This window comes from Cavia porcellus, unplaced genomic scaffold (assembly GCF_034190915.1).
Source record: "Cavia porcellus strain 051 isolate PalLab524CR breed Dunkin Hartley unplaced genomic scaffold, mCavPor4.1 scaffold_2, whole genome shotgun sequence".
Lineage (NCBI taxonomy): Eukaryota > Metazoa > Chordata > Mammalia > Rodentia > Caviidae > Cavia > Cavia porcellus.
The window spans coordinates 61,046,976-61,071,419 of NW_026947485.1; the positions used below are offsets into that span (position 1 = coordinate 61,046,976).

Consider the following 24,444-nt stretch of genomic DNA (forward strand, 5'->3'; position numbering starts at 1 on the left):
TACCTTTCTATATTTTCTTCTTCAGTTGGAAAATAAGTAAAGGCGTTTGACATATTTTCTGCCCATTATGAGGGGATTTTTGTTGTTGTTGTTTTCAGTTCAGAGTCTCACTAAGGTAGTAAAACAACAAAATTCACCTTTCTAAATTGGAAATACTACTAAACCTGCAGGAAGCCCTGGGAGGACCTCCAGCATCCCAGCATCCTTTGCGCTGGTCCCGTAGCTCGTCCCTTAGTCTCTATGGTAGCGCCTGTGTCGCAAGCGACGGGTGGCTGCAGCCGCCGAGGAAGAGTGACGCTTCCAACTTACTGTAGTCATCTGTGAGGTAGTGGGGTCGGAGGGTAGCGATGTCAGAAAAAAAACAACCGGTAGATTTGGGTCTCCTAGAGGAGGACGACGAGTTCGAGGAGTTCCCTGCCGAAGGTAACCGGCTGCCACCTCCTGGCTTTTGTGCGGACGGTGACTCAGGCCTCCAGGTGGACGCGGCGCGGCCGCCTGGGCCTGCAGTGGGATGGGTCCCCCCAGGAAGTCTGCGCCCTCGCGGGCCAGCCCTGGAGGCTCGGACGCGTGATCCCCGCGGCCTGGGCCTCGGCCTCGGGGTGTCCTAATAGAAAACACTGGGAGGGAGCGCGGTGAGCCGGCCCCAGCGCAGGGTCGGGGATGTCTGGTCCCTTTCTCTGCCTGCAGCCTGATTGCCCATCACTTTGTTCCTGACCACATAGCCTATCTTCCTTACTTTCGGTTGGTCTAACAATAGCCTTTCTTTGCCTCAAAGTCTTTTCAGAACGCAATTTTCCCTAGCTCGGCCTGTGCTACTTCCTTCTAGGGCGTTACAGAGGCAGCCTAAGTAGGATGGGAACATCACGTGTTGGGTAGCAAATACGTGTTTTTGCCCTTCGGTTTTCTCAGCGTTTGTGTCTTCAAACGAACAGAGTTTAGAAGACCCTGACATTTTTACGTTTTATTAACGATAACAAGGAGGAACTTTAGTTTTTGTACTGTAGATAATAGCACGTAGTTATTGGCTGCGCTATTCTCAGAAATAAAGGCGATTTGATTGAATCGACATACTCCCTTTTGCACAAATACAGGAAATAGATGTTAGTATTACCATTTTTCGGATAAAGAACCTGAAGCTTGGAGCAATTAAGAAACAAGCTTAGTGTCTCCTACCTGGCTTCCAGAATTGTTGAAGCTGCAGTGGGCACACCTGGCCTGACTGACAACAAAGCTCTGTAGCTGTATTACTTCTGCTTGTTAGGTTGCCTAGCCAGTTAGGTTCTCAGAATTGACTGCTTGCCTAGTTAATTGTTTCCAGCAGGATTCCTGATATTTACCTTGCAAGAAAATAGGATTACTATTGGGTAGTCTTTACAAAGGTGATAAGAAGAGTGGTGTCTATTAGCGCTTCACTAAAATTGCCCTGCCTTATATAGCCCGCCATGATTCCATTATGCTTAAAATCATATAGCTGAAGCGTTTGTTCTTTTTTTTTTTTTTAAATAGCGTACCCAGTTTTGTTTAGTGGAATACATCAGCATGCACAACACTTAAGCTCAAAGCATATTTATATATTTTTGAGTATGAAATTCATAATTTTTTAAAAAAATCTGTTCAGTCTTTATTCAGCCTCACTTTCAAGTTGGCTTATAATCCTCTAACATGCAACAGTGTTGTAGAAAACTGGCTAATAGAAGACAGGATTAAATTCTTAAGCTCAAACTACGTATTTCAGATACCATTTATCAGTTATATAAGGCATGTTATTAGGCAGTTCATTTACATTATTCAGTCTAATTCACATCACCACTCTTAAGGAAACAAGCTCAGAGATTTTAAAAAATAAGACCATAAATTCAGCATAGTCTGTTAGATCAGAAAGGTCCTTCTGATTCCTGATCCAAACTTTATTTACATTTATTAAAGTTGCTGGTACACGATAGTTGGTCAATAAAAGCTTATTGAATGACTAAATCCTCATTTAAAATAAGTCGTTGAGAACGAACTACTTATAAAGAATTTTTATAGATCACTGTCTACTTGATAATATATTTGATTTTGTTCAGTAGTTTTCATCAGCTTTTGTAGTGTATGTAGTGTTCTCATTCAAACTATGTTGCAAGCAGCAATTTGTTAAAGTTTTTAGTTACATAATGAAAAATATTCTCATTAAAGTTAAAAAGAAAAATGAAAAGTTTTTTTTTTTTTTTTTTTTTTTTTTTTTTTTTGCAACACAAAGAACTTAGAGTGGACCTGGTTTGTTAACATTGAGTTACTCACCATTTATTATTTCCCAGTATATATTTTTTCTTCTCATAGAATATTTGTGCAAAACCCAATTATTTAAGAAACTTTTCCATGTAGAATGAGAATTAATTAGCCTTTATTTTGTTCAAGTTTCTCAGCTTTTCATCTAAATAGATTTTCCCCAGTTTAAATTAGAATTTGTTGGATACAAAATTAGCCATCTGGATAAAATCATTAAATATTTACAGTGAAAACTTGTCTAGTTAAAAAACCAAAAGAGGAAAAAACACCACAAAAGAACTTTTTAAGTGTTTTTGATACATTTTCTTTTGTATCTTACTCTAGTCATGATTTAGAGTTTATTGCTATTCAAAGATGTGGTTCATGGATTAACAGTCTTGGCTTTCTTGGGAGCCTGTTAGAAATATAGCATCTATTTCTCAACCTAAATCTACTGAGTGAGTCTGGGTAGAATTTACCAAGATCTCTGAGATTTATATGCACAATTAGAGTTGCAAAGCACAACTTTAAAACAGCGGCCAATTTTGAATCTTTGAATTCTCACTTAATGCTCTGATTTACTTCAAATTCTTTCCCTTCCGAAACATTCTTATGATTGTCTTTATGGTAAATATATCGTTGACAAAGTCACAAACAGAACAAATTAAAAATGCTCAAATTAAGCCAATTTGTCATTATCTTTGAATCCTGTAAGAGTCTAAAATTTTCAGAGGTTTTCTTAAGCCTCAGGGTACTCTAAAGAAAGGATGCTGTCCACACTGGATAACTTGCTGTGTAGAGCCTGTCATGAAAGTCATTATTGAAATTGTGTATTAATGGTTTGACTAATGGATTGCTCATCTTTTGGAGATATTGTTACATCTCATCCAAGGTGAAAAGCTATTAGATAGGATGTCAATTCAGTGACTTTAAAGAAAGGGAATTTTTACTTTAAAAAGGATACTAAGATAATGTGTTTTCATGGCAGCATCATTGTTTTATGTGACTGGCTTTTCTTTAGTGTGAAGTTTAACATCTGGGATGATTTTCTGAAGGTACAAAGGAGCAAATGCTCCTTTTATTCCCCCCCATTATTTAGTCTTAATCTGTTCTATTTGTAATTCCTCACAATTATAACTGTTATAAAATCATGTTTAAGATTTTTGATTCTCCAAATTTATGACTATTTAGACTGAGAGAACAGCTTTATTACGAAGAAAAGTCCTTGGCATGATTGATTTTGATACATTTTGGGAGGCCTTGACATGGTTAGAATTTAAAACCAGATTGCAGCTTGATCTGGAGATTTTATTTTTCATTCATACACATTTCAGTTTGTGCTATTAGATTGTTGTCTAAATCTGAGATAATTCACAATTTGCTTTAAACTTTGACTCCTTTTTCATAGCAAACAGATGGTGAAAGGATTTTTTTTGATAGACATGGGTGATACAGTAAAGGTGAGAAGAAAACAAGTCCTTTGATTCTTTTCTTAGCTTCTTCCTGTGCCAGTTAGGTTTTGTGTCCTTTGCTTTTTTAGAATATTTAAAGTGAAATTGAGTTTTCCTACAGGAGCAATACTATTTCTTAGAGAATGCTGTTACACTAAACATTCTGTAAATTTTCTTTAACTAATGAATTTGCTATATACTCTGAAGAAATCAGAAACAGAATATTGCCAGCTTTCTATACCACCCCACCTTGAGAAATTCCTAGGTAAGACATTGTTATTATTGGTAATCTGTCTTTTGAGGCAAACTTATAGGCTGGTGATCCTCTAAGGCTACCTGTGTTTTGGTATAACTGAGGTACTGTCACCTATACTTAAAGTAGGATGTTTTACAGTGGTCTAAACACCAGAGAAGTGTTGTGGGGATGTTACATACAGTTGCCAGGTGCGAGTGAGAAAAAAACTGCCAGCATTTAGTGGATAGAAGCCAAAGTTTTAAATGTGCACTATTCTTATTTCTGCATGTGAAAAAAACTGTCCTGGGAAGAGTGCCATTGAGAAATATTTACATGAATTTATATCCTAACGTGGAGTGAATTACTTAGCAGAAAAATTCTTTAGAATTTTAAATGCAGAAGGTAAGCAGGACCAATATTGACTTTTTCAGATACTATGCTGGTCAGTTTATCTAGTGCCAAAGAAGGCTTTGCTACTTGATATTATTAAGTATGATACAATGGATATAGAAATATATCAAACATATAAGTTAGTTAAATAATGAAGCAAGCAATAGAAAATGCATGTCATAACACTTGTAAAGAAAAAATATATTAAATGACTATCTATTAAATGTTCTTTATTGATTATTATATGGAAAAAATGTTTTTTGACTCCAGGATGAAATAAATATGAATATAGTCAGACCTGTGTTTAAATTAACCATTCATAAATTTATGTCAACTCATGCTAATTACTTCTTTAAAAGTGTGTAGGCTATCTGTACAAGTAATAGCTTAAAGTAAAAGGTACAGCGTATGGAAAAAAATATGTATTAAAAAGTAAAATCACTGTTTCTATCTACTTTTCCTCCCCAGAATTTTTCATGTTGTACTAGTAACCATTGTTATCTCACCCTATTTTTCCCAATTTATAGATGAATTGTACTTGTTTGCATAAATCTTTTAAATACTATGCATATTGTTCTCCTTCTTGCTCTTTATTTAATATATCTTAGACATGGTTTTGCATAAATATAAAAATCTACCATGTGCTTTATTGTATACTGTACATGTTAAATAAGTTCTAATTTGTCCCACAATTGTAGGTATGTGGGCAATATTTAGTTCTTCTTGTTTTCGTATTATGGACACTTCAGTGATTTTCTCAAATATTTTAATGTATTTTTTTTTTTTGTTTACCTATAAGGTGAACTCTTACAAAGGTAATTGCCAAATACTTCTAACCTATACTTATTGAAGATTTCATAATCACAGAAGAGCTACATTTTTCTCAGAACCATTTGAGAGTAAGTAGTCAACCTGATGGCAGTAGCCCGTGAATATCAACAGTACAACCATCAAAAATCAGGAAATGAACACAGTGATATATTACTATCATCTGCTCTACACATTACCTTCAGGTTTCTCCTGTTGTCCAATAATGTCTTGATTCAGAATTTTAGGTTACTCATTTGTCATATCCCTTTAGTCCTGTAGTTTAGAGCAGTTGCTCAGTTTGTTTTGGGCTTCTATAATGTTGATGTTTTGAAGATTACAGACCAGTTAGAGGTTTGTCAACTTTTGAGTTTGTCTTATGTTTTCACATGGGTTCTGCATTTTGGCAGTACAGTCACGGATCTGTATTCTCATTGCATCTATAAGCTGCAACATATTCTCCTTTGTTCTATTACAGATTTTCACTGTGATTAGTTTAGTCAAGGTGGTGTCTATCAGCTTCTCCATTATTAGGTTAGTCATTTTCCCTTTAGTAAGTGTTTTGTGGAAAGGCACTTTTAAACCATGTAATTGTAGTATTCTAATCATCATACTTTCAGTTCATTCATTTATATATCAGTATGAACTGATGGATTCTAGTTCAGTAGGTTATAATTTGTTACTGTTATTTATTTTGATTCTCAGATTATCTCCTGTTTTTACATGAGAAACCCCTTAGGCTATCTTTCCTTTTTGGCATTCCCTTATCTTTCTTTGTGCATTTTGTAACATTCTGATACAAGTTTAATTTTACTTTTCCTTTTTAGCCATAGAATCAATCATTTTTCTAAAGCAGTTACTTTTTTGGTGGAAAATGGTATGTAGAAGGCAGGACCTTGACCCCAGTTAGGTTTGTTCCTTTCAGAATATTCAAATTCTTAAGTAGAATGAACTAGAGATTATATAGGTGCGTGTTTACATATAAAACGGTGAGTTCATACCACTATATCCAATTGCAGTTCACTACGACAGGGTTTACTCTAGTTTTATTTTTTTTCCCCTTTTCACATTTGTGATTCTCCAATCACAGTTATCTTAGAGAAACCAACTTATAGTTACCTTAAATTTTGTCTCTCTGTCCATTTTCTCCTTTATCCAGTCCTCACCACACAGATTAGATGCCTTTCTTGCCTCTTTGAGCTCAGCATGCTATGCCAGCCATCCTTTTTTAATTCCTCATTTTGGGATGGGACTTTTCCATCCTGTCCCAGGTTCTAACACACCAACCACACTATGCTGTCCCTCTGTAGCAATGCTGTCTTTGATCAGCTTGGGCTCTGACACTTCCTCTGGAACCAGGTGCATTTTAAATTTGGACATACATTCTCAAATTGCATTTTAGAAAGGTTATGCAAACTTACATATCCTTATACAGTTAACCTTTTCTCTGATGAGCTCGCTTATACCAGAGACTAAATATTTTATTTATTGCCAACCTGTTGGATGAAAATAAAATCTTGCTTTAAATTTAAATTTTTTAAAGATTCATCATTGTTTTTCCATGAATGTTACCTTCCTAATCCTGTTTCTTTACCTGAGTTATAGATAATAATCTTTATTAGAGTCACGAGAGAATTATGTAATTGTGTTAGTCTGTTGGAGTTACTATAACAAAATGTTTTCAACTGAATGTCTTAAATAACACAAATACATTTTCTCACCCAGTCCAGAGGGTGGGAAGGCAAAGATAAACATATGGGATGGAGCATTTAGTTTCTGTTGAAGGCTGTCTTCTTATCTTGCTGAAGGCTAGGTTCAAGTGTGAAAATAATCTCTTTGGTAACTCTTTCTGTAAGGACACTAATCCTCCATGAAAGAGACCACCCTTATCACCTCATTCAGCCCTAATTACCTCTTCAAAGACTTCATCTTCAAATACACTCATACAATCCCATTACTGGTGAGAGCTTCAACATAGGAACTTTGGGGTGATACAAACCTTCAGTCCATAACAATGATACATAAATTGCTTAACAGTTTGACACTGTGTGTATCCAGTATATATATATATTAGTCCCTTTTATTTTCTCTCCCCTAATGTTCTTAGGGGTTTGGATCTTAGATAATGTTTTGCTAATATTTTAGATAATAAATAAAATTTAGAACTTTTAACTATTTCTAGTGAATATTTCAATTGCTAATCTTGGGTATATACCAAATTAAGTTTGTTGAATTTGTAGGTTAATTAATTGGTTTTCTTGTATTAAAAACTTCAGAGAAAGGGGCAATGGAGCTGAGGATTTAAGCTCAGTGGCATAAGAGCAAGGTCACGAGTTCAATCCCCGGTACCAAAAAAAAAAAAAAAACCCTTCAAAAAAATTGTTGCCCTCCACATTTTCCCTGGAGTATTGTAAGCAGTAATGAGGCTATTGTTATGAAGTTTAAACACAATTTAGACACAAAAACATAGTATATAAGGAAGGATATATTGGTTAGGGCTGCATACGGATTAGCACAAGAAACTCCTAAGTCTAGATTCTGATGGCTTAGGAAGGGATAATGAATTATCAAACGATAAAACAAATTCTTTGAAAAACAGCTATTTTGAGATTCTATAGGATGAGCAAGAAATAAGCAGTTACAGCTTGAGTGCTGTTTAATATTACTACTTGGTTGTTAAACATGATTCATTAAAAGATGTAATGAACTATAAAAAATTTTTTGAAAACTATACTTCTGTTTTGAAATATTTAAAATTCACGAAGCACTGTGTCTTTCTAGTTGTGTGTGTTACTGCCTTTATTCTGGAACATCTTTCTCTACCTTGCCTCCCTCAAGCTTGTTTGTAGTGGCTTAGCACATAATAATAAAATTTATATGTGTTATAACTTACATATGTACGGTATGAAGGATTTGTAAGTGTTGGAAATACTATTTTGGATTATTAAGCTCTTAATAATTAAATTTTACATAAAAATCAATATATAAACTCAGATATTTAAAGTTTCCCTCTGTGATAGATGGCAGATTCTAATTTGGCAGTATAAATATTAATTTACTTAATATTCATATTAAAATGCCAAATAAGGTTGAACACAGAAAAGTTATTTCTCAGATTATTTATTATGGTAGTTTCAAGAATGGTAACATACTTTGGGGTGTCTTACTCCTAAGAGTAAATGTATTAAGATTAAAAAGTAGATGACAAAGAATTTGATCCAGCATTTCTTTGTATAATCGCAGTGGTATCATAATTATGAAATGCCATATGTATAATACCAAAAAGGGATAGAACTGTTGTTATGACTCTTTTGCATGTGCCCTTCCTAAAACCTTGCTCACAGAATTGTTTTTCCTTCTTTATGAGCCAGTTTTTTTTTAATGGATCAATTTTTTCCTCAGAATTTTATTCTTACTAAAATTCCTTTTCCTGCTGTTGAAAAGAGATTTGGGGGAAAGGAGGAAGAAATGCTTTATTTTTCTGTCAAATGGTCATAAGTATTAAACTTGATAAAATAAAAATTATGCAACTCTTAAAAAGAAGACACTGTTGAAACTTTCTATATTGTTTTAAGAATTTTAACTTTTTCAAATTAAGATCTGATATTCCATAATGTAAATTATTAGCTTAGTTATATTTCTTGTTGATAATTCTCTGAAGCATTTGACTGCAGAAGAGCAAGTAGTACTATATAATTTTCTTTTCCTCTCATGAAGTTAGAATAAGTAAAGCTAGCATGGAGATTAGTTACATCAAAAACTAATATGAACATCAGCATTTTAAATCAAATCATAGTAAGATTAGAAGTTTTGGGACCTCTATAATTTTACTATTCCTGAAAAAAAGTGGAAATTGGTGTAAAACACAGGGCTCTACAGTGTGTTTCAGATTTACATGATTAGCAGAAAAGTGTCAGATACTCATTTCATATTTGTAACTTGCATCTTTTGACACCTCCTTTTTGTTTAGGGACCAGTGTGGACAGAAATTGCCCAGTTAAATTTAGGAAGGTGTTTAGTTGGAAGTAGGCTGATTGGAGGTTTGATGTCTTAGAATCTTTAAACATGTAAACATCTGTAAAACAGTTAATTAACTTGACAATTCCAGTTTCCAGGCTTGACCAAATAGCGTATGTAAAGTCTGAGGTTAGAAATTGGAGAATAATGGTAGAAAAAAATTAATGAAATATTTTCTCATTAGACAGTTTTACCTAATGTCCATTCTTTATGTACTTAGTAAGGAAATAGAAAAAAGACTGCAGTCTATGGAAGGAGTGATCTCCAAGATTGATGTAATGGTAGTAAGAATAGGGAGGGGGTAACGCTGTAGTTACTTGGGAATTGAAATGGAAAAGATATGATTATCTGTTTTATGACTGGTAATGGCAGTGATATTGGTGTTGGTTTTCAAACAAAAAAGTTATGATCTTTAAGGCTTCAAAAATCAGTGTATCTTATTTATTTTATATTTTGGTATTAGAGATTGAACCCAGGATCTTTCATATACTAAGCAGACACTGTGACTTAACTATTATCCTCAGCCTTTTGCATTTTATTTTGGGACAAGGTTTCCCTCAGTTGCCCAAGTTGGTCTTGAACTTACATTTCTTCTAGCTCAACCGCCACAGTACCTGAGCTGACAGTTGTGCGTCACTGCACCTGGCTTATATTATTTAGGCAGAAAGTCTTTTGTGTTTTAAAACTAAAAATAACCCTATCTGTCCTGTAAGATTATTAGATGGTTACAGAGCTATAGATTAGAATAAGACTGAAAGGAATGCGGAGGAAAAGATAAATAATGTCAGTGTTAATTTGTTATGAAAGCTTAAGTTGTCACATTATGGGTATAACAATTCAAGAAGCTAGATTTTTATAAATGATAAAGTGGACATTATTTGAAGTACTTTATTCAGTTTAAAACATCAAAACTATCTCTTTGATTTCTGGCGAGTTAGTGTTTCAGGGATAAACTTACTATCTAAAATGCAGGTCCTTTTTAAAATTTGGTTTTAGGCTACACCCCAAACCACCTTTACCTAATGTCTGTTCCGTATGTACTTAGTAAGGAAATAGAAAAAAGACTGCAGTCTATGGAGGGAGTGATCTCCAAGATTGATGTAATGGTAAGAATAGAGAGGGGTAACGCTGGAGTTACTTGGGAATTGAAATGGAAAAGATATGATTGTAATAATTGGAAGAGGAAGTTCAGATACTTCTCAAGTTTCTGGTGTTTGTTTTTGGGGACAGGTAAAATTGACCTTGTATTCTTAAGTCATAATGATAACATGTATCCCATTTTTAAGGAATGAAATATATAAAGTAACTGGGACATTATAATTCCCATATTTTAAGCTATTATTGAGTAGTTTTAAATGTACGTGTAATAAGGAAAGTATAAATCATACCTTTGTTATTTCTCTTCTTAGGTTGAAGTGCTCTTAGTGATGTTTTATAATAGGTGACTATTAAGATGAAATAAATCCTGGGCCCCAGGATTTAGTTCAGTGGCGTAAGCAATTGCCTGGCAAGTGTCAGGTTGTGACTTTGATCCCCAGGACACCCCCCCCCACACACACACACACACAACCAAAAAGAAAAAAGAAAAAGAAATAGTAGCTGGAAAATACTAAAGAGAGTATGTAATTCATAATTACTGGTTTTCATATAGAGAAGAGGGGAGTTAAAAATAAGATCATATTTTTTTACTACTACTTTTCTGTAGTTCATAATGTTTATATTACTTGTGGGCAGCTGGTATGTATACCTGATACATCTTTTCGTTTGTTTTTTGAGACAGGGCCTCACTATGTAGTTTAGCTGGCCTTAAAACTGACCAAGTAGCCCAGGCTGGATCTGACTTGCAGCAGTGCTCCTGTCTCAGCCTCTTGAGTGCTGATATTGCAGACATGTGCCACCACAACTGGCTATATTTTAACTCCTTGTGTCACTCCTTTTCCCCTCCTCCACTACACCTATCTTTTGGTCCCCATCCTTTTTTAAACTTTGTGTGTTTGCAGAACAAGATCTTAATGTGATTGAGAGCTATACTTGTGTGTATGCTAATGTATTATTTGTGTTTTAGGGTAACAAGGATAAATAAAAGTTGGCACACATAAGTTTCTCAGACACTAACAGTGGCCCTAGATGTAGTGTGTGGTAATTACGGTTATACAGAGTGCCAGTGTGATAAAGAGACACAGAATTTCTAGATGAAGTTAACTCCATAGGAGAGTCTAATTTTTAACTATTTTTCCTTTATTTAACTCCATAGAAAATACTATATGTAGTATTTTCTAGATTTATCAAGTGTTAACACTGTCCTGTTTGCTCATATATAATGATATGTGTATCACATATATATGAGAACAGTTTGCAAATAAGCCATTAATAAAATGATTCATGATTAAAGTATTGTAACCTGTGTCCCTTCATTAGATCATTCTCTAAAATTATTTTACAATCATGCCTCAGAAAGTTAACATGAAGTCATTAATATTTAAAATACAGTCCATATTCAGATTTTATCAGTTGTTTAAAAAAAAAAAAAGACTCACTTTTCCTCTAGTCCTGTGTTTTTCCTTTATTTAACTCCATAGAAAATACTAGTTTTCCCCTAGTCCTGTTTCCCTAGTCTTGCTCATGTGTCATATTTGGCTGTTGTATCACTTTTGTCCTTTTAAATCTAAGGGTTACCATCCATTTTTATTTGGTTTTTCATGACCTTTACTACTTCTTTGTAGAGTTCAGTTGTAGAAAGTTCTACATTCTGTATTTTTCTGATAATTTCTTTATGATTAGATTCAGAATTAGATGAATATTTGAATCAAATTCAAGATAAATAGAAGTCAAGCCAGTTAGGTTTGAATGATGGTGCAGAGAAAGATGAAAAGCAGGATGAAATGCTTCATGAGTACAAAATGTTGAGCAGCTATAAAATATGAATCATAAAGTTAAGGAGCTAAGTAAACAATGTTCTTCTGGATCATTCTTTATTGGGGAGAATGTGTACAAGAATGATTCAAGCCACATGACTAGCAGTGGGTTTGAATATTAAGTAAAAATTATTGTAAAACATATGTAGTATAGTATTTGTGTGTATAAGCATTAAAATGTAAAGCTATGTCAAAACTGTAGCAAATGAGTCAACCTAAGGAGAACAGTGTATGTATACTCTCTTATAGTTAGTTGACATACTTAAAATGAAAAGAGTACATAGCACCGTTACCCAGGAGACTAGATTTTTGTCAGGATTAAGAGAATAGAAGCAAGAACCTGTTAAAGGAGTACTGCTTTGTGTAGGTGAGAAAGGATATGTGGTAGTCAGATCTAGAGCGGAAGTAATAGCAGGGCAGAGAAACAGATTGACTTGAAATGATTGGGGATGAAAGGGACAGGACTGGTCATGGGTAGAGAAAAATTTGTGATGACTCATCTGGCACTTGGTAAGACTGACTGACTGCTTTTGTGATTTCCCTTTTTAGCTAAGAGATCATACTGCTTGAGAGTTGAGAGTCACTGAAGATAGTGAACTGTTCTGATGGTATTGAATTTGGACCCAGTAAGCAGTTGTATGTAGAATTCTAAAGTGTAAGGGAGACGGATGTTCTGCTAAAGTAAATCACTCAGGTTCTGAAGGAGGTGGGGACCATGGATACATTCCTGCTTCAGACATTCCAGTTATAAAGAATTCAGTTATAAAGAATTAGTATTTAAGAGCACATGGGAAAACATGTGTGCACGGAGTCAGTGTATCTTTCACTTTATTATGCCCATTGATTTAAATAGAAATAATAACTAAAGATGTGATTGTAGGAAAACCAGTTGATATACATAGTTCCTTTCTAGTTGTATACCTACTACTCTTGGTGTACCTTCTCAACAAATATTCCTTATGCCAGAACTCAAATGCCTCAAGATACTAGTTTATATATGTATTTTCTTTTTTTACTTTAAAGAGAAAAAAAATTCAAAACAGTGTAGTAGGATAAAAATGGTTAACACATTGCATATTGTTATCTTTAAATTAGTTACTTGGGGTACAAGATATAGGCATTTAACTTTCTAAGCAATGTTAGCACAAATCTTGCTTTTCAATGAACTAAATTAGTGTAACTATCTTAACTATACTGTGTGTGTGTATCACATGGATCTGCATTAGCAGTGTTTGAATTGTGAAAGTGTCCATTATTTTCTACTTCTGAAGTTTTTATGTTTGTAGAAAGAGTGTATGAGATGTACTTAGACACCTCTCTTTTTTTAGACTGGGCTGGTTTGGATGAAGACGAAGATGCCCATGTCTGGGAAGATAACTGGGATGATGACAATGTAGAGGACGACTTCTCCAATCAGTTACGGTAAACTTAAAGCCAGATTTTTATTATAGCTCATTCTAAGTTTGGAATATTTAACTTACATAAATAATTGTTGTCTTAAAAGGTACTTAATGTTTGTATTATGTAAAGCAGGATACTACCTTCATCTGAATTTCTAAACATGAATACTTTATATAATTGCATACAACTCTCTTTCTGATCTTTTGACAAAGGTAGTTAAATAGAAGCATATTCGCTGTTTTTATTTTAAATTTTTATTAGTTTGAATTTGTCAGTGTTAATTTTCTACCAGTATTGAATGATAGAATATGGGGGAACCCAAAAGATTGGTGATTCTCAGAGTGAAGTATAGATTAGATTGTCAGGGTATAAATATTCATATGGAAATCTACCTAATTTTATTTTTTGAGGTGAAATTCATATAACATAAAGTTAATCCTTTTAAGAAGACAAATCCATGATGTTTAGTACATTCACAATATTATGTAGCCATCTCTGCATTTAATTTCAGTTTAATTTAATTTTCAGTTTAATTTCAGCATCCCAAAAGAAAATACTGTCCTCATTAAGCAGTGACAGCCATATGAAGTCACCTTCCCCTACCAAGTACTAATATATTTTCTCTCTGGATTTGCCTGTTTTGGACTTTTTAGATCGAAGGAATCATAATATATGTCCAATTTCTTTGATTTAGTATAATGTTTTCAAAGTCCATCTGTGTGGTAGCCTGTGATCAGTATTCTTTTTATGGCTTAGTATTAGTCCATTGTATGAATATGCCATATTGTATTTATCAAAAGTAGAATTTCTGGGTTTAATGGTAATTCTAGGTTTAACTTTTTGAAGAACTGCTAAAACTTTTGTACAGTGGCAGAAGAATTTTACATTTATGCCAACAATGTATAAAGGTTCTGAACTTATTTATCAAAATGAACTTACTTATCAAAATGTTTTTTAAAAAGTTATAGCCATGAGTAGAAGGATATGAAATGATATCTCTGTTTTTTAATCTCCCTGTTGGCTAATTTTTGCATGTGCACTTGATCATTTGCATGCCTTCTTTGGAGAAATATTTATTTAAGACTTTGTCTTATTTAAAAATAGTGGGTTTTTTTGTTGTTGAATTGTGAGATGGCTACACACATTTTTGACACTAAAACTTCGTCAGATAGGTGATTTGCAAATATTTTCTTCTGTTATCTTTTCATGTTACTGTCCTTGGTGCAAAAGTTTTAATTTTAAAAAAAGCCTGGTTTCTTTGTTTTCTATGCTTGTGCTTTTGGTGTTATATTTCATAATTCATTACTGAATTTGATATAAGCAAGATTTATTTCTGTGTTTTCTTGTAAATTTTATTTTCTTAAAATTAGAATTTCAGTGTATTTTGAGTTAATTTTTGTAAGTGATATTTGATAAAGGTCTAACTCAGTATTTTCCATGTGGCTAACCAGTTGTCCTGGCACCATTTGTTCAATAGATAGTTTTGCCCCTCCTCACTTTATTACAGTTCAACCCATATTTATCTGCCTTGACTATAGGGATATGTAAGAGACTGCTATATGCTTTCCTCAAATCAAGTTATAGAAGATCGATTGTTCAAAAGGGAAGTGAAATAATTTATAATGAAGTTTTAACATTTAATTTTAATAGTGATACAGTAGTATCTGTTATGTACTACATTTTTTAAAAAACACCTACATTCTAAAGACTTTAGAATTTTGCTGGAGACTGATAATTTTACCCCCCTCCTTTATGCTCATTTTACAAGCAGTACAATTTACTTTGCACTATTATTCTGATACCTTTACGGTTTCCTGGTATTCTTAAAGTTTGTTAATTCGGGTTTTTTATTTTATCCTTTGATTAATTCTTCCTTGACATGTAATTTTTTCAAGAGCTTGAAACTTCAAGCTACTTTAGTACAGTTTGGAGTTAACCTCACCTCAGTTTTTAATCTGTCTTTTTGATGTATTTTCTTTTAAAGTTTTATATAGAAGAAGAAAGAGCTGTTGAAATGTAATTCTGCTTTTTTTCTAAAATCTGTAATGTTACACTACCTACGCCGAGCATTGAACCCATCTTTGTCATGCTCTTTCATCAAACTACAGCTCTTAAAGAGGTCTTTTTATGGATCTCAGTTTATTCTAGGATCAAGTTAATTCTATATGAAGTTTATTCACTTTGTTTTTGCATCGTGTTTTTTTTTTTAAAACTGGGCAACATCAGAGAACACCCTGCCACCTTTTTTGTAAAATAGGCATCTCCTTTTTCTTCTTCATTGGAATCATAATATGCTATAAGTTGCCAGGCCTTCCAGTGCTGTTAAGTCCTATTCCATATTTTTAATCATGGATCAGTTTTTCCCTTTTCTGATACATTCTTGAAATTTTAAAAATTAAGGTTCATGAGATTTTCTTCCTTTGCCATTCAAAAGAGAGTCACATTTCTCCAGAGGATTTTTTTTGTTATTTCCTTCATTATGATAGCACCTTTCTCTTAAAAATTATTCAAGAGATTATTGATATTATGATTTTTATCATAGCTATTGTCATAGTAAATTATCAATAATTGGTTTCTTACCAGTACTACTTCTTGCCTTTTTACTGCCTTAAAAATAGAGCATTATCTACATACCATATTCTTTTTATCTGCTTTAATAATACTCTTGTAAGTGCTCTTTTTTTCTCTGTTGTGTTCCTATCTTTGGGCCCCTGGATTTTCATACATGTATGAACTGTAATATATCCATTAGTGATAAAATGTCTGATTTTTATTTCTCTACTTAAGCCATGCTTTTTATCTAAGGCTGTTGATATTATCATTAGTACAGTCAAACAGAACTTGAGTACATGAAATGTGGCTAAAGCAGATGAAGAGCCAGAATTTCCAAAACTTAAATAGCCACATTGAAAAGTGGGTATGGAGGGTGCATGCCTGCAATCTCAGCACTCTTGAGAACTGAGGCAGGAGTAAGTTCAGCCTGAGCATGAGTGATTTAAACCCTTCCCTCAAAAAATAAAGAATTGAAGATATAGCTCAGTGCAGAACCTCTGTGTACCCACACACAATCACATGTAACTACCATACTGAACAGTACAACCTCTCAAACAGTCCTTCAAATAACTGGTATTGATTAACAAGTTTCCGTTTGTCCTGATCTTTGTAGAATGTGTGGTGGCCCTTACTAAGGTTTATGTTAAACAGAAATTCTTAACCTAGGAGGCTGCCCACTTATCATTTTCTTTTTGTCTCATTAAATGTAATGATCTTGAACAAATAGAAATATAGCAATGGCCATCTGTATCTCTCAGTAACTAAGAGTCATTCTATTTTCTTGTTGTGCTGACCTAGTAGCATTTGTTTCTCTATATAGGATAGAAAACTACTTGCTTTTCCCAACACTGCATCTTACATAAAAACTCCAAGAAGCCAGTATGTTTTATGATTTACCATATCAGATACAGTAACAGTAATAAAGTTGAAAAGCTACTTGTTACTACTAGTGCTTTACTTGTTTTGTTTGCAAAAGCAATACTGTTGCTTTTATTTCAAATCATCTAGAGTCACTGTCTGTTTCTATAATACTGTTCCAGGTATACCAGATCTCTTTCCACTTGTCTTTTTTGGATTTTTTTATTCATTCGTTTATTTTTCTTTTGGTTTAATATGCTTTTACTTTCTAGCAAAGAACTTTTCATTTTCTCTGAGAATCTAGTTGACAGCACTTCATCTCCTTTATGTTCAACATTTATAAATGTACTTAGTGACCGCCTTCCATCAGGAAGGTACCTGGAGGATAAATTTGGTCTTAGAATGAACTCTAGTGGGTTATGTTGTTGTTGTTGTTGTTGTTTTTACTGTTATTAAAAGTAGAAAATGAATTAGCTATAGTGATTGTATAAAAGGGAGTAGAATACTAACGTTTAAGAAAGTTTTACAGTTATTTTCATTTTAAATAGAAAAATTATAAACTTTTAATATAAAGTGAAATTCAAAGAAAATTACCAAATTCCCAGAAATTTGATAACAGTAGTTTTTCTAGGAAACATTTGAGGAGCTTTCTGTGATCAACAAAAATAGAAGCCATTACCTTTCCCTTCAGCTTTATTTCTTATTTTAATACATTACATGTATATAAATTCTCCCAAAATGAAGGAGATAAGTTGGTATATATGAAAGACAAACATTAAAGTTTTCAGTTTTCTAAAGAGAGGGGAAAGAGCCCAAATGAAGCAATTTAAATTTAGGTTTAAAGAAAGAAAAAGACTAGAGTCACCAGTCAGCAGCTGGTGGCTGTTTATACCACCAGCCCACTCTGAGCGTTTCATTCAAACAGAAGAGAACAGATAGTGTGTCTTTGATAAAACTCATGGAAATTAGGTCAGTATTTCAATTATAAAAAGCTAAAATATTAAAATGAAACAGTTTGAAGAAATGAATAATAAATACTATACATCATTCCCACTGCTTGATTTTTGCATCATAATTACATTGAATGGTACAGTAGTATCTATGCCAAATTGTACTTGAGAACAGATGTCTTTATTTTCCTGGATATAATGTACAGAGCTTATTAATCATACTGTACTTTTATACAATATTGTTGTAGACTTTCTTCTGTTTTCTCACAGACTGTTATAAAATCTGAATGGAGGTAGAAATGGTCATTTAAAATAGTTCAAGTTAATTATAGGGTTAAACTTTCTTATATAAATGTCTTACGCAAAGCAGATCAACAACTGAAGTTGACATTCTCAAAAGTACATTTGAAACTTTAGCCTGGCGAAGTTACTTTAAATTATACTGTATCTTTTCAAGCATATTTGCATATAAGTTTTTTATACTTTCATCCACATTTGAAATTAGGGATGTGAAATTTTATTTACTATTTTATGACATTTATTCTATTTATTTTGAGTACATACATGGTTAATGCAAAAATTCTCACAGACTCTTCAATTTGACTGAGATTTTTTTCTTGGTTAGAACAATAGATGTATGTCAGTATGGAAAGCAATCTGTTTATTCTTCCTGTGTGTATAACTGTAATACTTGTTATGATTATAAAATCTTTAAAGATCTGACATTGATGTGTGCTTACCACTAAGATTAATGACTCTTAAAATTTATGTCTAATGGCTGAGGGTGGAACTGATAGACTACTTGCTAGGCCTGTATGAAGCCTTGAATTCAGTCCCCAGCACACCAAAGCAAAAGTAAATAAAACTTTGCATTTAAATATTTATTAAGAACAGAATACTTATATAATGTTTAAGAAGTATTTGGAGGATAGTTTAAGTTCCCCAAGTTTCTTCCATAAGTAGGTTAATAAGAAAATTAAGGAAGATAAAAGTATTGATTCACATACAGTTTTCTTTGTATACATGTTTATTTTCTAAAATAAACCCATGTAGTAATAGTTTAAGTGGATGTTCCAGGCTTAGTTCATTGACTTACAGTAAGTCCCTAATGATACTATTCTTTGTGTTTTATTACAGAGCTGAACTAGAGAAACATGGTTATAAGATGGAGACTTCATAGCATCCAGAAGAAATGTTAAAGTCCCCTCCATTTGAACAGTGTACTAAATTCTACGACAAGTAACTCAGAATAGAATGCTTTTAAAAATGTTTATTCCATTATTTGCTTGAATTTTTGAAACAAAAAAATAAATGTTTTGATCTAATTTTTGTTTTGTTAAGTACTAATTTTGTACTCATAATTTTCCAGAACTTTAATGAAGTGACACATTAAATTCTGTGTTAAAGTAACATTCAGTGAGGTTCAGGTTCATAAATCTAGGCTGTCCAATTCAGTACTTTTCTTAAACCATACAAATTAAATGTTAGTCCAATTTTATGAAATATTATTTTTTCATCACATGAAACCTTAATGTAATCTGTATTTTGATAGCTTAGGCAACACTTATTAACATTTATAAAGTGACCCTTCAAAACATGTGTTTTTTTCAGCTCATTTATTTATTTGTTTTGTGTAAAAAAATTCCTTAACAAAGTAAGAAAAAAAGAACAGTTAAAACACTTTGTGTGCTGCTGTTAAAAACCTTTGCAAAAAACCCAGCCCATCCCCAGAGCAGTCCATTCATAGCCAAAGAATCCCTAGGGTGAGGCAGCTCTCCAGGGTTCCAGACTCCCACACACCTGAGTCCTTGCACCCAGCAGCAGACCCCACGGAACCCAGTGATCCCAAAACATCCAAATGTGCTATTTCTGCAGCATTGAGCAAAAGAATGTTTACAGTCAAGTGCGAGGTTGCACTGTGGGATGGCAGCACCCTGGTGCTGTGGCCTCATACATTACTTAGAGTTCATCTTCTGTTCCCTAACGCATGGGCCTTGTATATATTAATCTTTTAAAGTGTAACTTAGTTCCTGAGGCATTAAGAACAATATTAATTGTTTATAGAGTATTACTAGTACTTAAAATTAATTGGATGTTTGATCACAGTTTTAAGGTAGTATCTTCTGTTAGAATTACAGAAGTAGACTCAAAATACTTTACCAGGAAATTCATAGAACTTTTACTATACATAATACTTGTACTATGTACTGCAAAATAGATTAATACAATTAAGTTTCTACAAGGTGATTTATGTTGCCATACCTATTACTAAGGGAAAGAATTTGGGTTGTATAGAATTCTTTCTTATAAGCTTAGAATGGAATTGATTTACTGAGGTTTTGAAGGAATATTTTCAAACTTAACTATATTAAAAAGTAAACACTATTGTTGAATAATTTCAAATGTAAAGTTTCTGCAACACTGCTGCAAACAAATTTAAAATGGAAGTTGAGCAGAAATTCTCCTCCTAAGAATAAATATGTTTTGCCTACCTGACAGACCACTAGAAGATCAAATAGATTAAGAGACACAAAAGAACTTTGCAGAATATAAAAGCCCTATACATATAACTGATACTTTTGTAAGTATAGGGGAGCACAGGTAGCCATGTTAATGTTACATGTATGAAATGCTGTGTTTTTTCCTTGATGTTCTGGTTAATACTTTGGAAGATTATATGATAGTAACATGTCCTGTTTTTTGTTTTGGTCTGTGCTGTATTTTTAACAGATACCATATCTGTTTTTACTGCACTGACCAAGTTGAGAGGGCAGTAAATCTCATCCTTTTGGCCCAACACAGTCTACCCCCATACGTGATGCTGGGACTTTTCCAGCCACCTTAATATCTCCTGTTGTACTCATTTCTGAATCTTGTCTTGTGTCCACACTACCCTGACTTTGTGCTATAGTTATTATACATTTTTGTTTGTTTGTTTGTTTGGTAATCTTAATTTGGTGAAAACAGAACCCTTGATTATCCTCAATTCTGATCGTGCAGGGCTTGGTGGCACACATCTGTAATCCTAGCACTGAGGAAACAGGCAGGAGAATCACTGTGAATTCAGTGCCAGACTGGGCTAGTTCGTTCAAAGCCAGCCTGAATTACAGAGTGAGACCTCTCTCAGCCACAACAAAAAAAAAGCCTCATCTTTTCTTCAGTCTTCCATATCTTGCCTTTTCTACTTGATACCGACTGGAGAGTTAGACTGGAAAACATTTGAGACCTTTTTATAAGAAAGAATGAAAGCAAAAGCTGCCTTTCAGTTCTGTATTCTCTTGTCTCCACTTCACTGACAAGTGTAGTTGATGCCTCTTCTTACCTATTCAGCATCTATTCTCCCTTCCTCTTTCCTAGCAAAGTCTCTTTCCCACCTCACTTAAAGTATCTGTCTTTCATATAGGACATGTGACTCAAAGCAAGCCAACACTAACCCCATTTTCATCTCAGCAGGGGCTGGGTCTCAGTAATCTAAAGCCAATCCTGGTGACTATGTATCTTCTGCAACTGATTAGATAAGAGATACAGATTGAAATAATTTAGGGCCAGTGAAAATCTGGCAAAAAGGAGTTCTTCATAAACGTAGCCAAGTGAAGTCAGATTCTTCTGGATGTAAATACAGAGTATCTAATCTTAATTGCTGGAAGCATTCAAATAACCACCCTTCTAGGTTGAAGGTCAGGATAAGAAAATTTGGAAGTCAGGACCCTTTGATGATGTCATTGAGCCAACTGTAGAATGAGGCTTCTTGTGAAATAAGCCTCTAGGCTTCCTGAGGTTGGATGTTTGATTAATTGTACTCAGAATACCTTAGCTGATAATATCCAAAATCCATCTACTATTAGTGTCCCATCATTGCTCACTAGGTTCTTTCGCGATGATTATCTAACTAGTGTCTACTTTTACTTTTTCTGCTTTAGAATCTCTTTTGGAAGAAACATGGGTCGTATTAAAATTTAAGTTGTGTCACTGTTTTTCTTAAATACTGTCAGTACAGTATTTAAAATATTATAAAATCTCTACTTATAAAATCCAACATTATCTGACTTTTGCCTATTGATGTATATCACTTAATTCTCAGTACTATTGTAGTTTGATCATTTCTGAAAGGTAAACCAAGAGTACATCACTTTGACAGATGAAACTAAAGCTGTTTTGCCTATTAATAGTAAGTAGCAAAATAAGAGCAGTGCATGAATATCACCTGTTATGTCTTCACATTTTCTATAAGATGAATCTTCAAACTGTTGATCAGATCTGTTTGGTGTCAGCAGTGTAGACCAGAAGATAGTGAATATCATTTTATAAGAAAGGGGTGAGTTTTGCCTTCTTGTGAAGCACATACCTTATCATAACCCATTTTACAGTACAGATAGGATGAGGAATTTATGCCCTTCCATCCACTCAAGCTCTGCCACCATCTTAGGAGCATTTAGTATGACTCCAGACCAAAGCACATGCAACCCCCCCCCCTTTTTCTACTCTTACACTTGAACCCAAGAGTGATATATCTGCACAGCATGCAGTGTTCCTTTTCGGTCATTCATTTCTGTTTCTGACCTCCATAAACAGAGCTACTTGTCTTCCACCATCATGTGTATACTTTGCAGTTCATTGCTTGCGATACCAGGAACTGAAAATATGTTAGATCCACCACAAAATAGCACTTTCATATCTGTTTGTACCTACACAATTCAAACTGTATATTTTGCCAAAAGAGGATCATAAATCACTAGTGATTACAGAAGTATGCTTTGTTGTTGCCTGTGATGAAGTGTCACAGAAAATCTTAAGGGCAAGTGGTGTAGTTCAGTGGCAGAACATTTACCTACCACACTTAAGGCCCTAGAGTTTATCCTTAACACTGTGAGAAATAGATGCCCTTACTTTTCAGTTGATATTTAAAACAAGGGTGGGAGAAGTCCTCATAGCTTTTAAAAAGTTTGACCAAAATATGACATTAAAATTCAATAGCAGTTCAACAAATTGGTCACATGGATCTTACTTATAGGTTAATGCAGTACCTTAATTAAAGTAAAACAATGCTCTTTTCAACATTAGTGATCATAAGTAAAGACTAACAAGAATGTTGGAATTTTTGGAACAGTATAAAAAGATCATGGGGTATTTTATGTATGAAAACCATAATCCAGGTTACTTGTAATGTGTCTTAATGATTTTAATAATAATATTTCCAATTATAAGAATGGACAGAATGTAGATTTTATAAGCAGAGCAATTCTCTTCTAAGCTAAGAGAGTAATGACTATTAACCACAGAAATGGCCATCTGCGTTTAAATTATTTAATTTTTTTTTACTAAATTTACCTTTGGTGATTTATAAAAAGGGAATTCACCAAATTACTTTGACTTTCAGAAACATGCATCATCCCTCTGAAGTGGAACTGTAGGATAAAATAATACAAAAACTGAGTTACTAAGCAAAATTTAAAAGCTATATGTTAATGTCTTTTCATATCTCAGAATTTATTGTCTAATAAAACATTTGGAAGACTAAATTTTCACTAATATAATAATCTTGGTCTATATATTACTAGACTAATATACGAGATTTTCTTAAGCTAAAATTAGTTGGTTGGCTTTAAATTGTTGACTACTTTTGCATGACAGCTTTCTAATTTTTCTTATCTGAGTGAAATTGATAATCGAATTTTAGCACTATTTCAAAGTACAGAAAAGTCTAGATGTAGGAATTAGACTGACATCAAACAGTGTTGCCAGAAATGTGTATCAAAAGGTGTGAAGATGGAACTCCAGGCATCCCTCTTTCATTTCAGTCAGAATTTTGACCTTTTCATTTGTTTTAGACATTGGGATTCAATGTTAGATTTCATTTGAAAAACTGATTCTTCTGCCCTTCTTTTAAAGTTTGATAACAGTGATCTAGATTTTCTACAATATTGGCAATTTCTCCTAAATACCACCAAGTAAGTTAGATTTTACTTTCTGTCCAGATTCAAGGTATAGCCACTTCATACTGTGAAAATTATAAACATTTTTTCCTAAGTTTGCTGAGTCTCTGTCATCTATGTATTTGTGACCATGATGCTAGACTTACAGAATTGGACAGATTCTTAAAGAATGTCTTTCTCTACCACTTCATTTTATAGATGAAGAAATAAAACTTGGTCTGTGCGGCTATGTGACCATCCACAAGGTCACACTGGGCAGAAACAAGAAAAGATTCTAACCTAACACTCTTTCCACTGCATTGAATGTTCTCTTTTAGACATTCTGTTTCACCAATTTTGAACTTAGAATATTTGCTAGATATTAGTAAGTATAAATGGCATGAAGGAAAGGGTGAATTCAAGCAACACCCATTCAACAAATATTTAAGGAGTAGCTACTATGCATTAAGTACTGTTCTACTTATTGCAATTAGTTGGATAATTTAGAAATGAAAAATCTACATATGTTTTTATAAGTTAGTGTTCCATAGATGGCTGCTGAATTTTGGGATTAAAATAAATTTTTTTAATACATAGAGGACATTGGTTTCACCTTGACCAGGGACACAACCTTTATGTGAATAACCACACCCACCCAGATTGCCTAATGGTACTACAACTACTCTCTCTCCCGTTCTATTCAATCCC

General features: G+C 33.6%; 1 protein-coding gene across 1 annotated transcript; it reads left to right on the forward strand.

Moving 5' to 3' along the window:
• The first annotated feature begins 217 nt into the window (after positions 1–217).
• Positions 218–19,149, forward strand: Sem1 (SEM1 26S proteasome subunit). The gene is made up of 3 exons (XM_003475112.5): positions 218–423; positions 13,391–13,484; positions 18,962–19,149. The coding sequence occupies exons 1-3, from the start codon at positions 348–350 to the stop codon at positions 19,002–19,004; spliced, it is 213 nt and encodes a 70-aa protein (XP_003475160.1). The 5' UTR covers positions 218–347; the 3' UTR covers positions 19,005–19,149.
• Positions 19,150–24,444: the final 5,295 nt, after the last annotated feature.

What these genes read in the sequence shown, in the direction of transcription:
- Sem1 (XM_003475112.5), top strand. Translation starts at nt 348, where the DNA reads ATGTCAGAAAAAAAACAACCGGTAGATTTGGGTCTCCTAGAGGAGGAC. An exon ending in CGAGGAGTTCCCTGCCGAAG is followed by an intron (nt 424 to 13,390) that starts GTAACCGGCTGC and finishes CTCTTTTTTTAG; the next exon opens with ACTGGGCTGGTTTGGATGAA. An exon ending in GACTTCTCCAATCAGTTACG is followed by an intron (nt 13,485 to 18,961) that starts GTAAACTTAAAG and finishes GTTTTATTACAG; the next exon opens with AGCTGAACTAGAGAAACATG.